At 38.4% G+C, this 24,863-nt stretch overlaps 1 protein-coding gene across 1 annotated transcript; it reads right to left on the reverse strand.

Annotated features, from left to right (window-relative positions):
• Positions 1 to 24,644, reverse strand: LOC133752487 (trifunctional purine biosynthetic protein adenosine-3-like). The gene is made up of 2 exons (XM_062182995.1): positions 24,580 to 24,644; positions 1 to 1,319 (listed from the first exon to the last, which is right to left on the reverse strand). The coding sequence occupies exons 1-2, from the start codon at positions 24,642 to 24,644 to the stop codon at positions 38 to 40; spliced, it is 1,347 nt and encodes a 448-aa protein (XP_062038979.1). The 3' UTR covers positions 1 to 37.
• Between the last annotated feature and the right edge of the window lie 219 nt (positions 24,645 to 24,863).

Genomic DNA, 24,863 nt, shown 5'->3' on the forward strand with positions numbered 1-24,863 from the left:
CAATTCTTTCAAAACAGCTCCACTCTGGAATTAGGCTTTATTCCTCTTTAACCCAACAGATCTTACCATTTTCTCCAAGCCATACAGCTCCACAGGCCACCAGGTGGAAGGCTGCAGGAAATACTTTATGTTCTGCTAATTTTACTCTTTCAGACAGAGTTGCAACAGTGTCACCCCTTTTCACGGGAACAGCTTCTTGTAAAATAATTTGTCCGGTGTCTACATCTTCAGATACAAAGTGCACGGTGCAGCCGGTGACTGTGACTCCAGCTTCCAGAGCCTGCTCATGGGCGTTGGCACCCTTGAAAGAAGGGAGTAAGGATAGGTGGATGTTGAGCATTTTCCCATTCCATTTTCTAACAAAGGGACCAGAGAGAATTCTCATGAATCCTGCAAGACAGACTATGTCTGTGGAGAACTCTTCAAGAACTTGGTCAACTGCATTGTCAAATTCTGCACGATTTTCATATAATTTATGATTAATTACTCTGGTTGGAATACCAGCTCTTTCTGCTTTCTCTAAGCCCGTGACTGCAGCTTTATTGGAAATGACAACAACAATGTGTGAGGATCTATTTGGATCCTGAGTACTGTCTATGAGTGCCTGGAGGTTTGAGCCTGTTCTGGATATTAAGACAGCCACTCTTGCCTTTCTGGGTTGGACGGAGCAATGATTTTTCAGGGAGCTGTTTTCCAGTACTGAGCCATTCATTTGCATGGCTTCAGCCAGCTTCTTGACTTTCACACGAGGGGAACCTTCAGGACAAGCGACCACACTGCCAATCACCCAGGCTTCTTCCTGGTACTGCCGAATGTCCCTCAGAATCCGCTCTGTCTGATCATTTGATACCACGAGGGCAGTCCCAAGCCCAAAGTTAAATGTTCTGACCATCTCTTCTTCAGAGAGCTGCCCTTCTTGCTGTAACCATGAGAAGATCCTAGGGATCCTCCAGGTCCAGGCATCTAGATCCACACCACATTTCGGAGGGAGGACTCTGGGGATATTTTCCAGCAATCCTCCACTGGTAATGTGGACAAAAGCCTTGACATGACCTGATCGTAGGACAGGTAGCAGCGAATGGCTGTAGATTCTTGTTGGAGTTAGAAGTAGGTCCCCTAAGATCTGGTCACCACAACCATCAGGTGCTGGAGAGGAGTACTGAAGTGAAGACTGGGCTACAATTTTCCTCACAAGGCTAAATACATTGCTGTGAAGACCGGATGAAGCTATCCCAATAACAACATCCCCTTTGATACACAGTTTATAGAAGATTCTTATTATGAGTGGATATTTAATTTTGCCAAATGCTAATTGTCCTCTATTCAATACAAATGGAACATTACATTGATTTTTAAAAATTTGTTGATTTACTTATTTGAGATGCAGAGAGACAAAGAGAAAGACAGATTGACAAAGAGAGGTATTCCTGGACTTGTTCACTCCCCAAATGCTGGCAACAAGCAGGGTTAGACCAAAGTCACAAGTTGGAAGCTTAATCTGGGACTCCCACATGAGTGACAGCTATCAGCTGCTGCCTCCCACAGGTCTGAACTTTCAGGAAGCTGGAATGGGAAGCAGAGCTGGGACATAAACCCAGACACCTGATATGGAATGCAAGTCATCTTGAGCAGCATCTTAACCATTTGGGCAAGTTCCCATCCTTGTGGCTTTTTGTTGTTGTTGTTTTGTTTTTGAAAAAAAAAATCCTATGCTCCCAGGATGAAAATTATAAATGGTTATGATATATATACTTTTCTATTTTTTAAAAAAGATTTATTTATTTGGAAGTTACACAGAGAGAAGACAGACATACACACACACACACACACAGAGAGAATCTTCCATCTGGTTCACCCCCTAAATGGCTGCAAGGGCCAGAGCTGAGAGAGGCAGAAGCCAGGAGAAAGGACCTTCATCTGGAACTTCCACGTAGGTGGCAGGGGCCCAGAAAGGAGTTTCATCTGGGTCTTGCACATGAGTGGCAGGGGCCCAAACACTTGGACCATTTTCCCAGGGTATTAGAAGGAAGCTGGATTGGAAGAGGAGCAGCAGTGGGGACAGAAACCCATATGGGATGCCAGCATTGCGGGAAGCAGATTAACTCACTGTGCCACAATGCTGGACCCAGGAAGTTTTTTAAAGATTATTTTTTTTTTCTTCTTAAACAGTTGATAAAAGTGAAATCAAATTCGATTTCCTTAAGGTTCATTGTCCAATTTAGATTTTCTGTTTTATTTTTCTATTTGATAAATTGCATTTTTCAGCTTTCAATTTTCTTTATGTTCACTAATGTTTTTCTGTTTTCCGTTACATGGATGTCTTTTTTTATACTCATTATTTATTTCCTTTCACTTATTGAAGATTAAAGGATATCTTTGCTCTTTTCTCTCTAGCTTTTTTTGATGTGAAGCACTTCTTTCTATATGCTTAAGGCTATAAGTATTCTTGTAAATGCTACTTCATCTATATTACAAAACATATATGTTATAGTTTCAGTGTTGTTATTCAGTTGAAAATATTTCTTAATTTTCTTTGTGATTAATGCTTTATCTTCTCATCACTTAAAAGTGAGTTGCTTAGTTCCCAAGTGTTCGTCTTCTTTCGAGATATATTGTTGTTATTGACTTGTAATTTCATTCAATTGTGATTAGAGAACATACCCTGAATGATTTCAGTCCTATTAAATATGTTAGACTTCATCTTCATTTATCCAGACATTGGTCTATCTGCACTTGAGAAGAATGTACACTCTGTCATTGGAAGGTACAGAGTTCTACAAATATAAACTAACTCATAATCATTGGAGAGAGTTGTTCACATTTTGTACATCTTGGCAGATTTATTTTATCATGTTCTTCGATTGCTGAAAGAAGAATGTTCACATCACCAGCTGTCACTACGGATGTGTATAACTTTCTCTTTCACACTGTCAAATTTGTTTCATTATTTTGTAACATGGTATTAGGGTCATAAGCTTATGTTTGTTATGTCTTCCTGATAAACGGAACCCCCCAGTTTTGTTGTGAAATGCCCTACTTTATCTTTGGTAGCATTTTTTCGTTGAAGTTTATTTTATCTTATGCTATATTGTGACGCTTCCCTTCCTATGTATACTGTTTACATTTATATCTTTTTACCATCAATAATATTTCAATAAATTTTTTCAATATTTCTAGTGTATCTCTGATAACACATTTTTGCTGGAATGTTTATTTACCTTCAAAACTTATAATATTATTCGCTATGGTTAGATTTAGGTCTGCAATTTTTCTAATTATTTTCTAATGTCCCTTTTGTTGCTTTTCTTCTAATACTCCTTTACCTGTCCACTATTCAATGGAATTCATTTAATTTTTTCTTTTGGCCTAGTAGCTTTATATCTTTCTGATTTTTATTTTAGTATTTACCCTAAAGATTACAGTATATTTCTTTAACTTTTCATAGTCTGCATAGAGTTAATATTCTATCACTTCACAAAATACATAGAAACCTTGGAACTGCATATGCCCATTTTCCCTTTCTTTCATATTTTGTGTTGTTTTGTCATATTCAGTGCATACTTCCATCAAATAAAAAGTATCAACTGTAATAAAAGATTTAAAAGTGTTCATTTGGCTACAAATAGAAGAAGTTTACATGTGGATATCAGTAGGGTTAAAAGAGGTAGTATGACAGGATCTTGGAATGTCAGAGCTGGAAAATGATTTTTAAAAAATTATCCTGTTCTGTGTTTCCCCAGAGGGGCAGTATTGGCATTTTGAAAGAGACAATTCTAGATTGTACAAAACTGTCATGTATATTGTAGAACTCTTAATATCTCTGACATATGCCTGCCAAATTGCGACAATACCACTATACGTTTCCAAAATACACCCTAGGAATATTGTACAACTCTCACTTGAGAACTGTTATTACTCAATCTCCTCATTGTTTACATGGAGAAATTGAGATTCAAAGAAGTGAGGTTAACTTGCTGAGAGTTGAAATTTTTTGTGTGTGTACAGTAAGTGACTATATTCTTGTTCTCATTTCATGTCTCTTTTATCTGTACCATGCTCAACCTGAGATTAGTCATGAAAACATTCCAACTACAACTAAATATAAAACAACCTGGTAGGAATTTTTATTTCTTATCTCCAAAATTAATGTTGGAAAAATCATTCTGAAGAAGAGGTGGGAATTTTGAATATGTCTTTACTATAAATATCATGGTCCTTCCATAGCTCCTAAACTCTAGTGCACTAGGAGCTGAATTTTCTATTATACCAGAAAACTTGATTAGCCACTTTCATAAAATACCCCATGTAAAACCATCATAGAAATGAATGCCCAAAATAATTTCAGTATTATAATTAGTGCTTATTTTGGTTTTGTATAAATAAGTATACATTTCCCTTTTTGAATTCTGAAAAAACTTAGTTCTTGCTAATTTTTCTAAGCTTTAATGAGCATATATGCAATCTTATGCTACTCATTGTCATAAGTACAACTACCCAAAGAGCTACTAAAAGCAGCTTGAAAAGGTATTCCCACAATTTTTCTACCCATGCACAATTTAGTTTGCACATTTCCAATTTGAGGCAGGTACTTCACTAAGTCTATGGAAAATCAGAATCTGTTTTAATTCAGCAATGTGGTGAACAGGGCAGGTGGTCTGGCTGGAGGACAGCCACTGAGGAGATGGCGTTGTGGTTCAGAAGGCCTAGGAAAAGAAATAACATGAAGTCCTGAATAGGAAAAGGCTAAATATGTACTGAGATTTTACTTCTTCCTTTGGGCAAGAGAAAGTTTAGATGGGACTGAAAACAAAGCCGCAAGGCAAATACACTAATAGAAACACTTAGCAGATGGATGGGGCAAAGGGGGTTCTGAGTGGGTGTTGGCAGGGATTGTCATAGTTCCTGGATGCTATCCAACCAGATTGATGCTTCTCAAGTAAGTAAAACTTTCTTTCTTAGCATTTGTTAGTAATTAATATGAAGGGTTTTCTCTAGGGTATTTCATGACTAGGTTGCATTAGATTACATATTCATGTTTTTCAAGTAACAAATATTTACTGAATGTATACTAGAAGTCTGGCACCATTGTAAAATGCTATGGTTATCACAAGTAAGGGGAGAGATAGTGAGGGAGAGAGGGAAGGAGGAAGAGAGGAAGAGAGAGAGAGAGAGAACTTTAGTAGATTCTATTGGGGAGAGAGTATGGAGAATAAGGCAGATAGAAACTTCAGGTGGAAAATGTCAAGAAGAACATCTGATAAAGGGAGACTATGATGAGAGTATGTGAAAAAAGATGGGTCTTGGCAGAAGCAATAGCAAGTATAAATTCCCAAGGCTGGGGCAAGCCTAGCGTGTTTAAAGAATAGCAGAGAAGAATTGGTGAGAAGGCAATAAGGAAGGGGAGACTGGTAAAAGGAGATGCATAGTATTGTGATATACTCATGTCTAATTGTAAATGTGTGATAAAGTTTCTTATGATTTTTGAAAGAGGATTTTGAAAAATAGAGTTAGCTATAGGTGAAGCCTCTCCCCAATGTTTAAGAACGTCTTTCTTGCTCTTTTCAATAACTGCACCTCAGTTCCCTTTCTCTCTGTATTCATCAGTATATCCCTGTTTATCATTTTATCTCCTTCCCTAGATTTGGATTTAGCAGGCAGAACTAAATTAACCCAGGAGCTAGAGCAGACCTTCCTGGAAGACAAATTATATGCTAGGTGCCAACTCAACATAATGAGTCTTTACTATGACCAAGTTTCATCCCCAAAGGCAGATTCAGGATCATCTTAAGAGTCATTGGTGCAAGTTACCTTCTCTGCAGAAAATGAATGCAAGTTTCTCAACTCCTTAATCCTAATCCTTACAGTCTCTACTAAAATTTTCTCATCTACTATGACCCTAGACTGTTCTGTAGATGAATGCATGTCTTTCATATTATTTTTCTTAAGGTTGTGCATCTCTTCACACTCAGTTCTAACAACTCACTTTTGGCCATGAGTCCCTGAACTTATTCCTCTCCTATGACTTGAGAACTGCTGAATCTAGCAATTCCTAATTCCTAGGGCACTATTCATCTTATATTCTAAGTCTGCTGTGTAAAAAGCAAATTATGGTTGTCCATGTTAAACAAGATGATGGTTTAGACTAGGGGGATAGCTGTAGAAAGGGACCAATAAGGATAGATTAGAGGCATATTTAGCTGGGGATAGTCACAGAATGGGTGATAGATTGGCTATAGGCAGTGAGGGACAAGACAGTTTTCAAAAAGTTCACAGAAAATGTAATTAAAACATAAGTTTATTTCACATAAATACTTTGAAAGCCATGCTTATTTTTATATAATATGTATTTTCCATGAAGCTTTTGAAGACTTCTCATGCGTGTGGATTTCAATTTCTCCTTTTTAAACTATATTAAAGGTGTACAAACTTCCCACCCAACCCACCCTCTTTCCTCTCCTCTTCCCCCTCTTAATTTTTACAATGATCTGCTTTCAGTTTCCTTTATACTCATAAGATTAACCCTACACCAAGAGTTCAACAAATAGTAAGAAGAAGATAATGCTGTTCTTCAACAGTGGAGACAAGGGCTGTAAACAATCATTGAAGCTCAAAATGTCAATTTCACGCTTATACATTACCTTTTAGATACTCTGTTAGTTACCACAGCTTGGGGAAACACAGGGTGTGTGTCTTGTGGACTGGTCTATTTCATTAAGTATAATGGTTTCAATTTCTTTAATCAAAATAAACTTATTTTTCATTCCTTTTTTTCTATGCAACTTTAGAATTCCCCCTGTGGTTGGCTCCTAAATTTCTGACTTAGAAAGTTGGAAGGATGCTACAGCTTTTCACTGAGTCATGGCTTTTTGGAAGAAGACCCGGGTGGTAGGGTAAGATTTTGTAGAAAAGTTGAATTTGAAATATCAGAGAGTAAATGATAAGTACACAGAGGCACAGATGGATATCTGGATATCAGAGGAGACATTTAGTATGGAAATGTAAATTTTTGGAGTTATCAGTACCTAGATGTTAAACTGTTCTTTAGCTTTCTAGGAGTTCTTGACAAATGAGTGTTGATTTAAAAGAAATGCCACCAGAACTGAAACCCAAAACACTCTACTTGAAGTCAAGTTTTGGACATTTACTGGAATAGAAGCAAAACCAGGAGAATATGTGGTCTCTCACAGCCCCTAACAAATAATTTGCTTTATTGAATGAGAGGAAAATGCATGCTGTAAAAACTAGTGCACTGGGACTTTTTCTTACAGAAGTGAAGTAAGCATAATCACATTTTCCCTTTAATGACCATGATGCAATCAGGTTGAAAATTCCTGCATTGTATCTTTCTAGTCAGAGTAGCCAGCTAAATATGAATCCCCCCTTCCTTTTATTAAATTAGCCAATTTTAAGAATATTGTATTGAAGGAAAATGTCTTCCCAAGTTAAAGAGGACATGGTGCTGGCGCTGTGGTGCAGTAGGTTAATCCTTCGCCTGCACTGCCAGCATCCCATATGGCCGCCGGTTCTAGATCCGGCTGCTCCTCTTCCAATCCAACTCTCTGCTATGGTCTGGGAAAGCAGTAGAAGATGGCCCAAGTCCCTGGGCCCCTGCACTTGCGTGGGAGACCAGGAAGAAGCACCTGGCTCCTGGCTTCAGATCGGCACTGATCCGGCCTTTGCGGCCATTTGGGGAGTGAACCAGTGGATGGAAGACTTCTCTCTCTGTCTCTGTGTCTCTTCCTCTCACTGTCTGTAACTCTACCTCTCAAATAAATAAATAAAATATTAAAAAAAGAAAATAAATAAAAAAGAGGACTCCCTGTGGGCAATGAGTGGTTTGAGAAGGGAGGCATTATGAAATTTGAAGGGCTGAACTAGATATTAATGAATGATATTGGTGAAATGCATGAAAATAACTTTAAAGCAACTCATAACTTAATACCCTTAATTTCTTATATAATATGGAGCACAGAGGAATAATATCTCATAATTTTGTTTCAACCATATCTGGTCAATATGTATCATGGCAGAGTCTGCAGGTAATAGCTTGTAGGGAGGACAGCACTACTGAGCCAAACACAGTTGCAAGGACAGACAGTGAAGATAACTTTCACAGCTCACACTTAGGGGACAGTAATGGGTCAATATTATCAATTGTGTTATGGAGTGACTTTGTATTTCTCTCTACCAAGTTACCTTTGGTTATTGACTATTTTCTGAATCTGTTTTTTCAAACCTGTTGTTGATTCTGTGAGCTATCAAGTGTCCTTTCAATACGGTTTTTATTTTTGCTTAAGTTAGCCAGAGTCAGTTTGTGGTTAGTAATCAAAAACCTTAATTGACTGTATACTATTTTCCCTTTTCTTTTCATCCATCCACATTTGTATTTGAAGATCCTAAAAAGAGAAAACTCATATATTTTTTCCTCTTTGTGTACTCAAAGTACATAGACATCATTTTTATTTTTTAAAGAGATATTTTATTTATTTTGAAAGTCAGAGTTACAGAGAGAGAGGAAGACAGACAGACAGACACACGCACACACACACACACACACACATCTTCCATCCACTGGTTCACTATCCAGTTGGCAGCAATGAAGCCAGGATCCAGGAGCTTCTTCCACGTTTACCACACGGGTGGCAGGGGCCCAGGTACTTGTGCCATCATCCACTGCTTTCCCAGGCCATTAGCAGGGAGCTAGATCAGAAACAGAGCAGATGGGACACAAACCGGCTGGCATTGCAGATGGAAGCTTTACCCACTAACCACAATGCTTGCTCCAACTGTCCCATTTTAAAAGATCAACTAATATTTTAATTATTGTGACCACAAATTTGAGGTAGTTATAGGTAGAATGTATATCATTTCAGAAATCCATGAATAATTCTCTAAGGGAATTTATTTATTTATTTATTTATTTATTTATTTATTTTGCAGAATGGTAACAAGAGTTTAGGGCATAGATTGGCATTCTGGTGTAGGAGATTAAGCTGCCACCTATGATTTATACCCATATGGCTATATATCTGAGTCTCCACTGCTCCACTTCTGATCCAACCCTCTGTTAATGCACCTGGGAAAGCAGCAGAAGATCGCCCAAGTGATTGTGCCCCTGTGCCCACATGGGAGACCTAGAAGAGAATCCTGTCTCCTGGCTTCAGTCTGGCCCACCCTGGCTCTTGCGGCCAATTGAAGAGTGAACCAGTGGAACTAAGGTTTCTCTCTCTCTCTCTCTCTCTCTCTCTCTCTCTAACTCTGCCTTTCATGTAAATGAATAAATCTTCCAAAAAAAAAAAAGGCGCAAGGGAAAGATGAGTGTAGAGAATGGAAAATTTTTTTTGGACAGGCAGAATTAGACAGTGAGAAAGAGAGAGACAGAGAGAAAGATCTTCTTTCCATTGATTCACCCCAAAAAGGGCTGCTACGGCCGGCGCACTGTGCTGATCTGAAGCCAGGAGCCAAGTGCTTCCTCCTGGTCTCCCATGTGGGTGCAGGGCCAAAGCACTTGGGCCATCCTCCACTGCCTTCCCGTGCCACAGCAGAGAGCTGGACTGGAAGAGGAGCAACCGGGAAAGAATCTGGCTCCCCAACTAGGACTAGAACCCAGATTGCTGGTGCTGCAAGCAGAGGATTAGCCTAGTGAGCCGCGGCGCCAGCCTAGAATGGTTCTTAATAAACCAATTTCTCACCATAGCCCCAAGACTATGGGGTGATACCCGTGACCTAACAAACAACTTTGGGTCTTGTTTGAGATACAATGTTTCATAAAATCTTTCATATTTTGGGATTTATTTACAGTTACTCTAATTGTCTGATTGAATTTTTTTAGATCAGATAGACTTTGTTATGGACTTTCAAAACCTCAAGCAATACTTAACTTCTATATTACAGAAGGATGAGATTCCCAGAATGATTTTGGAGTTATTTCTTCAATACTAGATGTGGAAATACACTGATTTTTTTCACTACTGCCCAATACCTGCATCACAATGCAAATACCCGGAGTTTAGAGAATAGGGAACCGAACCAGAAAACGTGGCCTGCTTAGTACCATTATAACCAATTGCGTCAACTAACTGCAGGCCAAATAAGGACTGCTTGTAAGATGAATATATCTTCTAGAAAACTGGCTGCTAGGTGTCAGATATTTTCTATATATTTAAGGACCACTTTATAAAGAAAAGTATGGAGGAAAGACCTTTACCAGACTGAATTCATTGTTGCAGTGAACATGTTTGTGATTAGATCAATAAGATCCCTTAGCTATTTTCCATTGACTAAAGCTTACCTCCTTTGGTTGATAGTGCTTTATTTATTGCATGGTTATTTTCAAAACAGTATGTGTTCAAATAATGAACAGTTTGCCTTGAGAAGAAATTTTATTATGTTTATTAGCTCAAACTAACACAAATCGAGTATTCCTGTACTAAGAAAATACCATCAGGATAGAGGGTAGGCTTTGCACCTCACTCAGTAAATCCTCCTTCCTAAGCTATAGTGTGCAGAAGGCTTTCCCACACATCTCCCGTTGCTACGGAAACCTCTTTCAGTGTCTGGGCCCCACACAGCTGACTCATTTCAAAGTCTGGCTCTGAACCCTCTCAGCTCACAGCTTAGAAAGACAAACGGAAACAAAGAAAAACACAGAAACAATGAAATATCAATATATACCACTTACTTAAAAAATCATGTGACTTGATGTATGTGGAAAAGAAGGGTTAGGCAAATCCTCAGTTGCTGCTAACTGCAACTGTGGTAGATACTATAGAAGTATTAACAACATCCACAGTCTCTAAAAGATTTCTATCCTTTGGATTTAGTGGCACAGAATAGAAATGAAGCTTAAAGAGAGATCCATAGTAATTCCCTTATATTAAAATAACCCAACTAGATATATGTGTAAATAAAAGCAAAGCACTTGATCACCAAAACAGATAGCATAAGCTGAAAGGAGAGGGAAAGAGGAGGAGGGTAACTTAGCAAACCCTAAAGCAGTCTTAAGTAGTTGCAAAAAAGAATGTCCTAAATATTGCTAAGGGTATAAAAGGACCTTCCTGCTTTAGTTTGTTTTCGACCTCACTCAGTCAACATGTTTGATGAATACCTAGACTACAGGTTTATTAAGTAGACAGATGCAACAAACCTAGCAGATAGTGTTTCAACAATAAGACTCTAAGATCATTTTGGAATCAAACAATGAGAGAACAAATATTCCACAACTCTCTTTGTGACCAACTGGCGGAGAAGATAGAATGGAATTTTGCATAATATTTAAAAAAATATTTGCAGCCAGTAAAATTGCCACAGATACTGATGGAACTTTGAATCTGAACTCCTGAACAAAGATTTCCTTTTATACATTAAGAATCAATTTTAGTTGGTAATGGGAAACTTCCTTTGAAGATCTAGTATGGTAAGGATTAGAAAACCTGCTACCATTTGGATATGGTTTCACATTTTAAGGGGGGGATATACATACATATTTTATATAGAAATTTCTTCAAAAATTTCATACAAAATATTAATTATGAAAAGTTATGCATGTATTTCAAGTTTTTACATGAAAATTAACTATATATATGTATATGTATCTATACAGATATTTTTACATTCATGTATATATGTACCTCACAGTCTTTTGTATTTTGCACGTATTAAATACATACTGAAGTACTTTAAATACATTCTCATTTTATTTTTACATATATTTAAAGAACTTTTTAGCTTTTCTAAGTTTTTTATCTATTTTCTTGTCTTTTGTAAATATGGTCATAATAACTAAGTATCAGGTTTTTTTTTTAAACTCACATTCATTTATTTAGGAATATGCCCATAACATAGAGTTAAATGAAAATTTTGTCTTCAAAATAGAACGTGTGGTATGATCCCATGCACACAAAATCATCCATCATAAATCTATACAAATGTGAAGGTTACTTCAGTGTTAATAGTTGTTATTTCGGAATGGAAAAACTGTAGGTGTTTTTGTTTTCAGTATTTCTTTATGTTTTAGTCAAAATTTTGAAATTTCTGCATCTTTGAAATCAGATGGGGAAAATTAATGATATACCTTATATACAAGATATATATGTTAGAAAAATTCTAAGTCATGGATTATTATACAATGAGTGGATTATAGTAAATGGCAGCCCTTATTCATATGGACAAGAAGAGGGTTGGTCTCCTGCACTATTTTTTCCCCAGAAACCTTTTTTTTTTTTCAAGGAATACCAGCTTCATGCATTTCATAAATACAACTTTAGGAGTATAGTGATTCTTCCCACTGTACCCAATCTCCAACTCACTCTCACCCCTCTTCCTCCTTCCTCTCCTATTCCCATTATTACTTTTTCTAAGATCTATTTTCAGTTAACTTTATACACATACTACACATACAATTAACTCTATACTAAATAAGGAGTTCAACAATAGTATGGAAAAAAAAAACTGTTCCTCAACAGTTGAGACAAGGGCTCCTCAAAGTCATTGCATATTGAAATGTTAATTTCACTTCTATATATTACCTTTACAGGTGCTCTATTAGTTATCACAGATCAGGGAGAACATATGGTATTGGAACTGGCTTATTTCACTAAGTATGATGCTTTCATCCATTTTGTTTCATCCATTTCATCCAGTTTCATCCATTTTGTTGTAAACAACAGGATTTCACTTTTTTTTTAAACCTCTATTAGTATTCCATGGTGTACATATCCCATAATTTCTTTATCCAGTCCTCAATTGATGGGCATTTGGGTTGATTCCACATCTTAGCTATTGTGAATTGAACAGCAATAAGCATTGGGTACATTTTATCCTCCACTGCCCTCCCGGGCCACAGCAGAGAGCTGCACTGTAAGAGGAGCAACTGGGACTAGAACCCGGCGCCCATGTGGGATGCCAGCGCCGCAGGTGGAGGATTAACTAAGTGAGCCATGGCACCGGCCCCTAAGTATCAGTTTGTTCTACTTACCAACACAAATAATTACTGTATTTTTATTATGGGAAAATTAAAGTCACTAATACAAACAGCCAAAATAATATCTTAGTGAAGATATGTTGAAATGAATTATGAACCAATTACATTAAGTCTGAAAAGTACTCCAAGTATTGCCCTGAGATAGGCAAAGTGTGTGACTAGCAGTAAATAAGAGTTATCATGATCCTAGATAAGTCTGTGTGTGTCCAGGATTTGGTGCAGGGTAGTTGTTATATCCAGTTTATGGTGGTTTTTTCTATTTCATTCAATGCATTGCAGTTAAATGAGTGAATTTGACTGGTGATCCTTGAAAGACTAACTAGGCTGTTTAAACAATATGTCTGGATTTCAGCTAAGCAAAATATGTTAGGCTGAATAGTGATCTATAAATTATGTTCACCTCCTCATCTTCAGAATCTGCACATTAATTTACATGGTAAAAGGGACATTGTATATGTGATTAAATAAATTACTTTAGATAGAGATAGTATCCTGAAATAACCCGATGGACCCAATATAATCATTATAAATTGAAGGTAGAATTAGGGAAAAGAGAGAGACTGTGAAGATAGAAATGGAGATGGGGTTGATATGGTTAGAAAATGTAGGGAACACTAGGCAAAGGATGTTGGTAGTCTCTAACAACTGACAAAAGCAAGGAGATTAAATAAAAAGATAAATAAAATGTCTTTTATATACAGCATATATGGGGACCTACTTTTTTAAAATTCCATTCTATAAGGGGTTGGCACTGTGGCATAGCAGGTAAAGCCGCCGCCTACAATGCCGGCATCCCGTATGGGCACTGTTTCGAGTCCTGGTTGCCCCACTTCCAATCCATCTCTCTGCTATGGCCTGGAAAAGCAGTAGAAGATGATCCAAGAGCTTGGGTCCCTGCATCTGCATGGGGGACCTGAAGAAGCTCCTGGCTCCTGGCTTTGGATTGGCTCAGCTCGGGCCGTTGTGACCATTTGGGGAATGAAACAGTAGATGGAAAATCTTTCTCTCTCTGTCTCTCCCTCTTTCTCTGTAACTCTGCCTTTCAAATAAAATAAGTAAATATTGAAAAAAGAAAAAAAAAGAAAATTGACACCCCAAAATATTTTAAAATCCCATTCTATCAATTATTATCCTTTTATTTTAAAACATTTGATTGACAAATAAAAATTGCAAGTTAACAATGCAATCAGTATACAGTTTGTACCTATTACTACAGTCAAAATAATTAGCACGTTCATTATCACAGATTATTATCAATTCTGTGTTTGTGTATATGTGGCTAGGACACTTAAAATCTGCTTATTTATCAAATTTCAAGTAAACACTATAGAATTATTAATGGTAGGCACAATATTATACCTTAGATATCCAGAACATATTCTTCTTTTAATTGAAAATTTGTATTCTTTGATTCATTTTTCCTAACCCCAAGCCCCAGGAAACCACTATTATACTCTCTTCTTCTATATGTTTGGCATTTTTAGATTCCACATTTATGTGAAATCATATAATATGTGTCTTTTCTGTGTGTCTGGCTTATTTCACTTAACATAATATCCTCCATGTTCATTCACATTGTAGATGGCAGGGATTCCTTCTTTTTATGTCTGATTAATATTCCATTGAGTATATTATGTTTTCTTTTTTCATTAATGCAATAATGAACACTTAGTTTGTTGCCATATCATGGGTATTGTGAATAATGCTGCAATGGATACGAGGGTGCAAATATCTCTTTGAGATACTGATTTCATTTCCTTTGCATATATACCTGGTAGACAGATTGCTGAATTGTATGGTACTTTTGCTTTTTCCATGAGCCTTAGCTATAGAAAGCCTAATGACTGTATCAATTTGCATCCCTACCAACACTGCACAGGGGTTTTGTTTTTTCCACATGCTCACCAACTTTTTTTTTTATCATGTTGCAATATGTATTTTTGGCAATCGCCATTTTAGTAAGTGTGAGGTTATATCTCATTATGTTTTGATTTGCATTTCCTTAATGATTAGTAATGTTGAGTACTTTTTCAGTTATCTTTTTTGACATTTGTAATTCTTTGGATAAAGACCTATTCAGGTTCTTTTCCTTTTTAAGATTAGGTTGTTTGGTGGTTGTTTCTTTTATTCAGCTATTGAATTATGTGAATTTCTTATGAATTTTAGATATTAGCCTTTTAGATATACAATTAGAAAATATTTTCTACCATTCCATAGATTGCCTTTTTGTTCTTTTGATAATTTATTTTGTTGTACAGAAGCTATTTAGTTTATTTAGTTTATTTGCTTAGTTTATTTGCTTAGTTTGTTAGTTTAGTTTGTTTTAGTTTGTTTTATAGTTTTGTGAGTTTTGTTAGAAAAATATTTAATTTCATTCTTTTTCAAATGGATATCCAGTTTTCCCAACACCATTTATTGAAGATACTATATTTTCCTCTTGTATTCTTGGCACTTTTGTTAAAGATCAGTTGCCCTGTGTGTGGTAATGTATTCTGAGCTCTCTATTCTACTCCATTGGTCTATGTGTGTAGTTTATTCCAGAGTTATAGTGTTTAAATCAGCTGTGTTTCCATATAACAAGGCAGACAAAACAGCCAATTAATAATAAAATTCCATTTATAATAGTGTCAAAAAGAATAAAATATTTAGGAATAATTTAGTCCAAAAGGTGGAAAATATGTATAAGTGTTTTGCAGGTTGTCTCAGTATTGAGACTTAGCTTAGTCATTTACAATTGTACCTTTGTTTTTATTTCCTTCTTGCACTTAGCCTAAAGATTAATCAGAGGTGAAAGTTTAGAGTACTCTCAGACCTTTTTGAACATGGATCTTTCCCTGAACTCATGCATGGCTTTCCAAATTCCCTTGTATATGGAAATTTTCAATACCTTAATTTTGAATGAAATTTTCTTCCACGATTTCCTCCCAGGCTGTCAATATGTCAACAGTTTGCCTCATCTATGATTTCTGGCCTCCAGTGGCACATTGTTCATATGTCTTAAAATATCATTTTAAATTTCTGATGAATTTATTTTATTTATGAGATAAAGAGAGAGAGAGAGAGAAAGAGAGAGAGAGAGAGAGAGATCTTCCATCTACTGGTTCACTCCACGAATGGCTGCAATGGCCAGGGCTGGGTCAGATCAATAACAGAGGAGCCAGGAGCTTCTTCCAAGTCTCCCATATGGGTTCAACGGCCCAAGCACTTGATCCATCCTCTGCTGCTTTCCCAGGTGCATTAATAGGGAGCCAGATTGGAAATGGAGCAGCCGAAACTAAAACTGGTGCCCATATAGGTTGCCAGTGTTATAGGCAGCAGCTTTAGCTGCTACAACACAACACTGGCCCCCACTCTGCCTTTCTAGTAGATGAAAAGAGAAAGAAAGAAAGAAAGAAAGAAAGAAAGAAAGAAAGAAAGAAAGAAAGAAAGAAAGAAAGAAAGAAAGAAGAAAGAAAAAGGAAGGAATGAAGGAAGGGAGGGAAGGAGGAAGAAAAAAAGGAAGAAGGGAGGAAGGAAGGAAGGAAGGAAGGGAGGGAGTAAGGAAGGGAGGGAGGGAGGGAGAAAGAGACAAAAAGGAAGAAGGAAGGAAGGAAGAAAGGAATGGAGGGATGGAGGGAGGGAGGGAGGGAAGAAGAGAAAAGAAGGAAGGGAGGGAGGGAGGGAGGGAGGGAAGGAGGGAGAGAGGAAGAAGGGAGGTTTGGTTCTGATTCAGGCAAAACAAAGACAAGCACTTTGCATCAGTCCTTTGAATAACCCACAAGTGGATCAAAACAGATCAATACAGTGCTTTGAGAATAAGGTCTGCTGTGTTCCCTTCAGAATGAATGACCTGACTACCTCATGGGGAATGCTATATTCAGGGTAGCTAGAAAGCCAGGGATGTGGATAGGGCATGAGCAAGTAAATAACACTAAACATTTTTCCTACCATTTCAAAGTTGTTTTCTCCCTCTGTTTCTTGTTTCATTTGTTTCTGTATCTATTCACCTATTTTCCAGAGTTCAGATATAGGTATTCTGACATCTCTTGTTCAATATTTTAGTGCTTCTATGCAGGCACAATGTCTTATCAGTCACCTACTGGGCTATTTTCACTGAGGAGTGCATCAGTGATTAACAAGGGTATGGGATGGGTTAGGGGAGGAAGTTAATTTGATGTGGTTAGAAAAGGACAGTGCAAGGGTTCTTGTGGTGGTTTTTAACTGTTCTGCACTTGACAGTAATAGTTGATTTATGAATCTACATATTTGATGAAAATAACACAGACACACACACACACACATGTGCACCTAAAACTCATGAGGTCTGAGTGAGGCTAAGAGATTGAATTAAAATCAATTACCTGGTTGTGATGTACTATAGTTAAGTAAAAGTATTACCAATAATAGGACAAACTGCCAGAGGCTATTATAGGATCTCTCTGTATTATTTCTTACAATTTCATAAAAACAATTTCATATGAATCCTTATTTCTTATAATTTCATGTTATCATCAAATAAAAAGCAACATGATTTATTCAGCTTTGTGGAAGCGTTTGAAACCAAATAAGGTAATATTTAATATAAACAAATGTTGAATTTGTGGTGTAGGTTTCTAAGATTCAGTTATATAAGCATAGGATGCACAAAGCATGACTTGTCAAAGGTTCATATTAAAAAAAAATTGAGGATTCAGTTCACTGCAAGTTCACACTTTATGTTGTACCTCTTAAAATAGTTCAGCATATTTCACAATAAGTAGAGTGGCAAGAGTCAGAATAACTTTGATCTGTTATTGTGTTAGATGTTATGATATACATCAACAAAATTTAACATGTCCAGAGGATGAGGCTATGTTTGTGAAAAGACCTGGAAACTATATCATATTAGTTATTTCTTACTGTACAACAAATAGCCCCCCAAATTTAGCAGCTTTAAAATGGAAACTTTTATCATCTTACAGTTTCTTGAAAGAACTAAACAGGTTAGCACTAGTTCAATATGTTTCATGAGGTTGCCGCTAAGATGTCAATCAGGACTTCAGTCATATATGAAGGGTGGAGTATGAAGAATCTACTTTGAAGAGGGTGCACTTGCATGGCTCTTGGCATGATATTTGATTTTCTTGATAGATTTTGGCGTCAGGCTTTGGTGCCTCACCACATGAATGTCTCCTACTGTTGACTGAGTGACCTTGCAGCATGGCACCTGGATTTCCCCAGGGCAAGTTGTCCAAGAAGAACAATAAAGAAAAACTTCAGTGCCTTCTATGTCATAGTTATGCAGTCAATTATACCATATTTTACTCACTAATCCAGTTTGTACTCAAAAGGTGGAGGAGAGGTAGATTGAGAACCATTTCTGAAGACTTGTAAGAAAGAATATGCAGGCATATTTTAAGTCACCACACAAATCATAGAAGGCAAGGCCTGGATAATTAAAGGGGAAAAAAAAACAAAGGAGTTCTTTAAAAAGACTAATGTTACACAGACTGTGCCTTAGCATATTATTCTAAAACAGATTTAGGACCTACCACAGAAGCTTGCATTGAAATGGGTGACCTCTGTTTTCCTAATCACTGTAGATATTTGAGCAAGAACATAAAAATAATATATCAGGGATATCAGAGAGGGATGCTGAGATAGAAAGGCGGCTTGGACTTGATAAACTTTAAAACAGTTTTGAATTCTGATATTCTGTGTCTCAAACAGAGAAAGGAAAATTGACATATGGCAAAACAGTAGGTTTGCTGTTTAATTGCATAGGTGTTTACAGAGGCAGGGATTCATGTTGTACTATTTCTTTTGAAGAAGATTTTATGATATGAATCATAAACCCAGCAATGAAATAAAAAATGTTTACTTTGACAATAATAGTATGCAATTAGGCTACCTATTTTCTTTTTTTTTAGATGAGAATCACCATTTTTTTATTATTATTTATTTTTTTTTAACTTTTATTTAATGAATATAAATTTCCAGTGTACAGCTTATGGATTACAATGGCTTCCCCCTCCCATAACTTCCCTCCCACCCACAACCCTCCCCTCTCCCACTCCCTCTCCTCTTCCATTCACATCAAGATTCATTTTCAATTCTCTTTATATACAGAAGATCAATTTAGTATAAAGATTTCAACAGTTTGCACCCACATAGAAACACAAAGTGAAACATACTGTTTGAGTACTAGTTATAGTGTTAAATCACAGTGTACAGCACATTAAGGACAGAGATCCCACATGAGGAGCAAGTGCACAGTGGCTCCTGTTGTTGAGCCAACAAATTGACACTCTAGTTTATGGTGCCAGTAACCACCCTAGGCTGTCGTCATGAGTTGCCAAGGCTATGGAAGCCTTCCAAGTTTGCTGACTCTGATCATATTTAGACAAGGTCATAAAAGACAGAGTGAGGATAGTAACCAATGATCCTAAGAGTGGCATTTACCAGGTTTGAACAATTATACAGCATTAAGTGGGGAAGAGGACCATCAGTACACACAGGTTGGGAGTGGAGCCATTGGTGGTAGAGTAGAGGTTATGATTACAAAGGAATGAGGCCCAAGTGTGCTAGACAGGGTCTAGAACAAAGGACAGAGTCATTATTAGAGGAGCTAAGAAAGGTGCTGTCTAAGCTACAATTAAGTTTTCTGATTGAGAGGCAAATAGAACCTGATAGAAGGGGCTTGATAATAATCTGTTGGGCTTTAGGCCTTGTAAGTTAAGCTTCTTGTTTTTAGATTACTTTAACACATTGCTTTAACAGAGCATCAGAGTTTAATTCTATGTCAAAGAGAAATTGAGCTTCCTGTGATCTTTTGCTGTGAGGTTTCCTTCCTTTACCTTCTTTCATATTGTAGGACGTACAATTTAATCTTTAGACCTTATAAAAGAGATGGCTAACATTTTTCTGTAATAGCATAGCCAAAATAAGAACTTAAATAATAATATCATAGCTAGATTCACTTCGCCATCAGTGAAGTATACAGAAAGTAGAAAAAACCTCCCTTTCAGACCAAAGGGAAAGAAAGTGTTAAAGTGAGAATATAATTTTCCTCATGGGCATTGTCTACCTTAGAAAAACTACTACAGAACATGCCTGTGACTATAGACTTGTAGTTCAGGCCACCGAAGATTAGAGATGGGACTTGGGCACTCCCTTGACTTGCATCCTCTGGTCTGCTTTAAGAAAAACCAGGAGGAAAAGAAAGCTCGGCATCAGAAGCAATGGGTGGCAGGCCTATTAATGGCTGATCTGTACAGTGATCTGCCCTCAAGGAGACCCAACAGGCCAGTCCACTGCAGTGGCTTTCAATGTGGTAAGCCTGGGCTTCAGCAGAAGTCAGCTTGTGAAGAGCCCTGGCAGCTCTGCCAAGAGTTGGATCACTGGAAATGGACCTGCCCTGGAGTCGAAGGATGCCCAGGTCAGAGCCACAGATCTTATTGGCTCTAAGCTGAAAAGCCCTTCACTCAGCCCAACTTCCAAAGTGACCACTGCAGCTGAGGGGATGGTCAAGTAGGGTCAGCAACATTGCAGGCAGAACTGTAAATTTCTTGTTAGAGATGCCACCTGCCTTTACCTGGCCAGCTCTCCTCCCAGGCCAGCCAAGTAATGAAAGTCAACAGAGTGCCTTCCCCTAGGAGGTTCACACCTCCCTTAGGATGTACCCCATGTGAAGAGATAGATAGGTCTGGGCCTCTTAACTTACAAGGCCTAAAGCCCAACAGATTATTATCAAGCCCCTTCTATCAGGTTCTATTTGCCTCTCAATCAGAAAACTTAATTGTAGCTTAGACAGCACCTTTCTTAGGCTACCTATTTTCTTATATACATGGATATATATATATATATATATATATATATATATATATTGCACTTCAAAAGTTTGTGGAAAATATAATTAAAAGGTAAAGGGGTAGGAATTTGATGTAGCGGTTAAGATGTTTGGAATATTTGTACCCCATATCGGAGGGCCTGGGTTTGAATTCAGCCTCTGCTGCCATTAATAGCTTCCTGCTAATGCACAACTTCAGAGGCTCAGGTGAAATCTGAAGTACTTGGGTTCCTACCACTCTTGTGAGAGACTCAGAAAGAGTTCTTGGCTCCTGGATACCATCTGACCCAAATCTGACTGTTATGGGCTTTTTCAGAGTGCATCAGCATATAGGGGATCCTCTGTCTGTCTCTTTCTATTTCTGTGTCTGACTTTCAAATTAATTATTTACTTTAGAAAGTTTTTATGCAAAAAAAATGAAATTCATGCAATTTTTTTTCATAATACATTTTCCATGACCTTTAAAAATTTTTTTTCAAGGTAAGCATCATGGTATAAAGGGTTAAGCTGCTGCTAGAAAAATCAACATCCCATAGCAGAGCACTGGTTCGAGTTCCAGATTCTCCATTTCTGACAATGCTCCTTGGGACGGCATCAGAATATGGTCCAAGTACTTGTACCCATGTCATGCACGTGGGAGATACAGATGGAGTCCCTAGCTCCTGTTTCTGTACCAGTACCATGCTGTTTTGATAACTACTGCCCTGTAGATGGCAGAATAGTGAGGGTGCGCACCAATAGTCCGGGAAAAGATAGTTTAATAAAAGTGGAGTTACTGTAGCCTCAGGAAAAGACTCAGAAAAAAAACTGCAGAGGAAACTCTTCCGGATCTAGTAGATGTGACACAGAGAACCTACGGGGAGAGCAAGGTCGCCCACCGCTGAGCCAAGGGAGTGGAGCCGCGAGAGCCGGGACCCGCGGGAGCCCAGCCACAGAAGCCCAGCCATAGAATCTGTTCGCCAGCGCTGGAAGGGGAGGTGAGACAAAAACCTCTCAGTAACCCGAGACATTGGTGGGGAAAGGCAGAACAAGGCCTGAGGTCCCACTGGGGAAAGTGCACCAGGCTGACTGGAGGAGAGAAAAAAACGAATAAATAAGGGGAACCGGCAGGGACACTAGCCTCTCTCTCCACTCACCTTACAAAGCCAAGCAAGACAAAGAGCTGGCGCCATTTTACATATGTAAAGCAACAACCACGAGTAGCCAAGCAGAAAAACTTGACTCTGGTCGGGAGAAATAACAGGAAGGAAGTTAGAATTTAGTGAAAGTAGGTGGAGCTAACGATCTGAGACTGTGAAATCCGAGGGGAGGTCGAGAGAACTCACTGAGTACACAAACCCGGTAACCTTGGCAACCCGGTGAGAGACTGTGGAGAAATTTGAGAACACACTGAGGGCTGCATAAACTCTTTGTGTGGTCCCACGGGTAGGTCAAACGAATACCCACAGAGGCCAGATTTCAACTACCCTCAATTCCACTCAGCTGTGCAGAATTACTTCCCAACTGAGTCCAGCATCCTTTTGTGCACTTTAAGGCAGATTGTGGTTCCTTGGAAATTCTTGATACATGTTGGTATATGACATCTTCACATTGAAATGTTATTTCTAGTAATCTAGGTTCACTTTTGACTTCTAGAAATTCTAAATGTTTATTTTCTTAATCTATTGATGTTTCCTCTGTTTCAGCACTAAATAGCACACTAAACTGTGGTTTGCTCCAGATTCACTGTAGACATTTTTCACTATTTCAATTCTATAATAACTTCCAAACTCAAGTTTGTCCCAAATAAACACTTAATATGTTGCTTAGAATAAATCTGGGGAATACATAAAAGGAGTAGTTGATCTCCTCAAGCTTCTTCCTGGAGCTGGGATTGGCTCAGAATCCTTTTTCTGTATCCACCAAATGCCTCAGTGCTGGATCATACACAAACCCCACAGCCCAAAGACCAGTGCAGCCTATGGGTAGGACCAAACTTACTCTGTTGTTGTTTGTCCACTGCTGAGATGGACTCACTGCCCAATGCTGTTCTTATTAGCTACTGGTGATGCTGGCTTTGGGTAAAAGACTGATCAACTAGGACCATAGTACTCTAGCTGGAACTGAAGCAGGTCCAGTTCTGACTGCAGGCACTTGCCTGGGGAAAGGGACCATTAGGGTCTCCACAACGTTGGGTTTTACCAGCCGGGCATGGAGTCCCAAAACAACCCTATTATTCCTTTTTGTCTGCACAAAGTTTTAGGAAGAATGATAGAGGTAGCCCCACAATTATACTGGCAGGCATTAGATGGGTCATACTTGTGTCTCACAGTTATCAGGCCCTGCATAATCTTGGGAGTTCACACCAGGCCTGTTTGAGTCTGATGATGATACATGCCCAAACAAATCAGTCTCATCAAGGCACAGGTCTTTTCCTAATACCAGGACAAGTTCAGAGACTCCATTCATAGACACTTGTCTAGGGATAGAAACCATGAGTATCTTCTCAATGTGGGACTTCATCACTCTGTATTGAATCCCAAGACAGAGCACCTTGACATCTAGCTGTCTGCAAAGGGTTGAGGAAGCTGATAAACTGAACCCTGTGGCTGCCTAGACTGGTGCTAGGCTGACACATGTCTGGGTCACAGAGTCACCAGGCCTCAGTCCTCGGGGTTCCCACTTGGTCTGCTTGAGGCCTGGTTATACATGCCGTGGTGAGTCCATTCCTTGAAGCATAAGTATCTTCCTGATATCATGCCTGTTCAGATGCTTTATTTGTGATTACCAATTGGGGATAAAAACTCTGGGCTTTATCAGGTTTTGGGTTTCAGGAGGCAGACTTGACTTTGAGTCCCAAGGCAATGCCATAAATGCCCTCTCATTCTCTCCAAAGAGTCTGGAATCTTGCTTTACCTTCTCTTGGCAGTTGGGGGAGGGATGGTGGAGGCTTCCTGGCTTTGGAGGCTCCAAATATCTGACCTACATTTATAGTCCTGGAGGGAAATGCTGGAAGGTGGAGTCTGACTGTGAATTTTGTTGCAGTGAGCCTGAAACTGGGATTCATTTCCCCACAAGAAGTGTCTCCAAGCACTTCTTGGAGCTGGGGGAGGGGTGAAAACAGGTAGCTTTTTCTTTCCTGCTTTCTAAAATAGGACTTTTCTTATTATTATACCAAAATGAAATATTGTAGTCTCATCTGGCTTCTGATGTGGGAGAGTGGAGTATTAATTTTTTATTCCAAGTCCTCATCAAGCACAAAGAGAAGCATTCCAAGCGCTTATATATATATATATATATATATATATATATATATATATATAGTGTACAAAGTCATAACAAATTTTATTCAAAAGGTGAGAAAACATACACACACACACACACACGATCATAGGTTGCCTGACACAGAGAGATATCCTAAATGAGTGGACAGTGGGCCCAAAAACAGAATGGGGTGGGGAAAAGTAGGTACAAAGAGCACTCCAGCAACTCCTGCATCTACTCCATTCATGATTTCTGGCAGAAAAGAGCCCTCTCCCAAGTTTTAGGCCTCTTTCATGAGGGGGTAGGTAGTGCCTCTACATGCATGAAGCTACCTGGTAATTTTATGATACCTGCAGAAATTCCACATGGAACTTAATATCCATATTTTCATGGTGTCTTCCCCCAGGTCCTGGGTGAAGCAGATGCATCCAGGGAAAGGGGGGATTTTGATTGACAAGTAAAATAGAATTACAAATGGGGCAGAGGGGCAGTGACTTGCAGGTACCTACAACTCAGTGATCCTAATCTAGCTGCCTACCTATCTCACTTGACTCCGTGAGAGAATAGCTTTTCAAATGGCTCTCTATGAGGAGGTGGTCTCCAGAACGTCATCTCCATGAACTTTTTGAAGACACCCTTATACATATTGGATTTCAAAAGTTGTTTTCACCAAGATAAATCTATTTTTCTAAATATTTATTTGTTTACTTGAAAGTCACAGTTACACAGGGAGAGAAGGAGAGGCAGAGACAGAGAGAGAGGTCTTCCATCTGCTGGTTCACTCCCCAGTCGGCCGCAAAGGCCTGAGCTGTGCTGATCTGGAGCCAGGAG

This window comes from Lepus europaeus, chromosome X, assembly GCF_033115175.1.
Source record: "Lepus europaeus isolate LE1 chromosome X, mLepTim1.pri, whole genome shotgun sequence".
Lineage (NCBI taxonomy): Eukaryota > Metazoa > Chordata > Mammalia > Lagomorpha > Leporidae > Lepus > Lepus europaeus.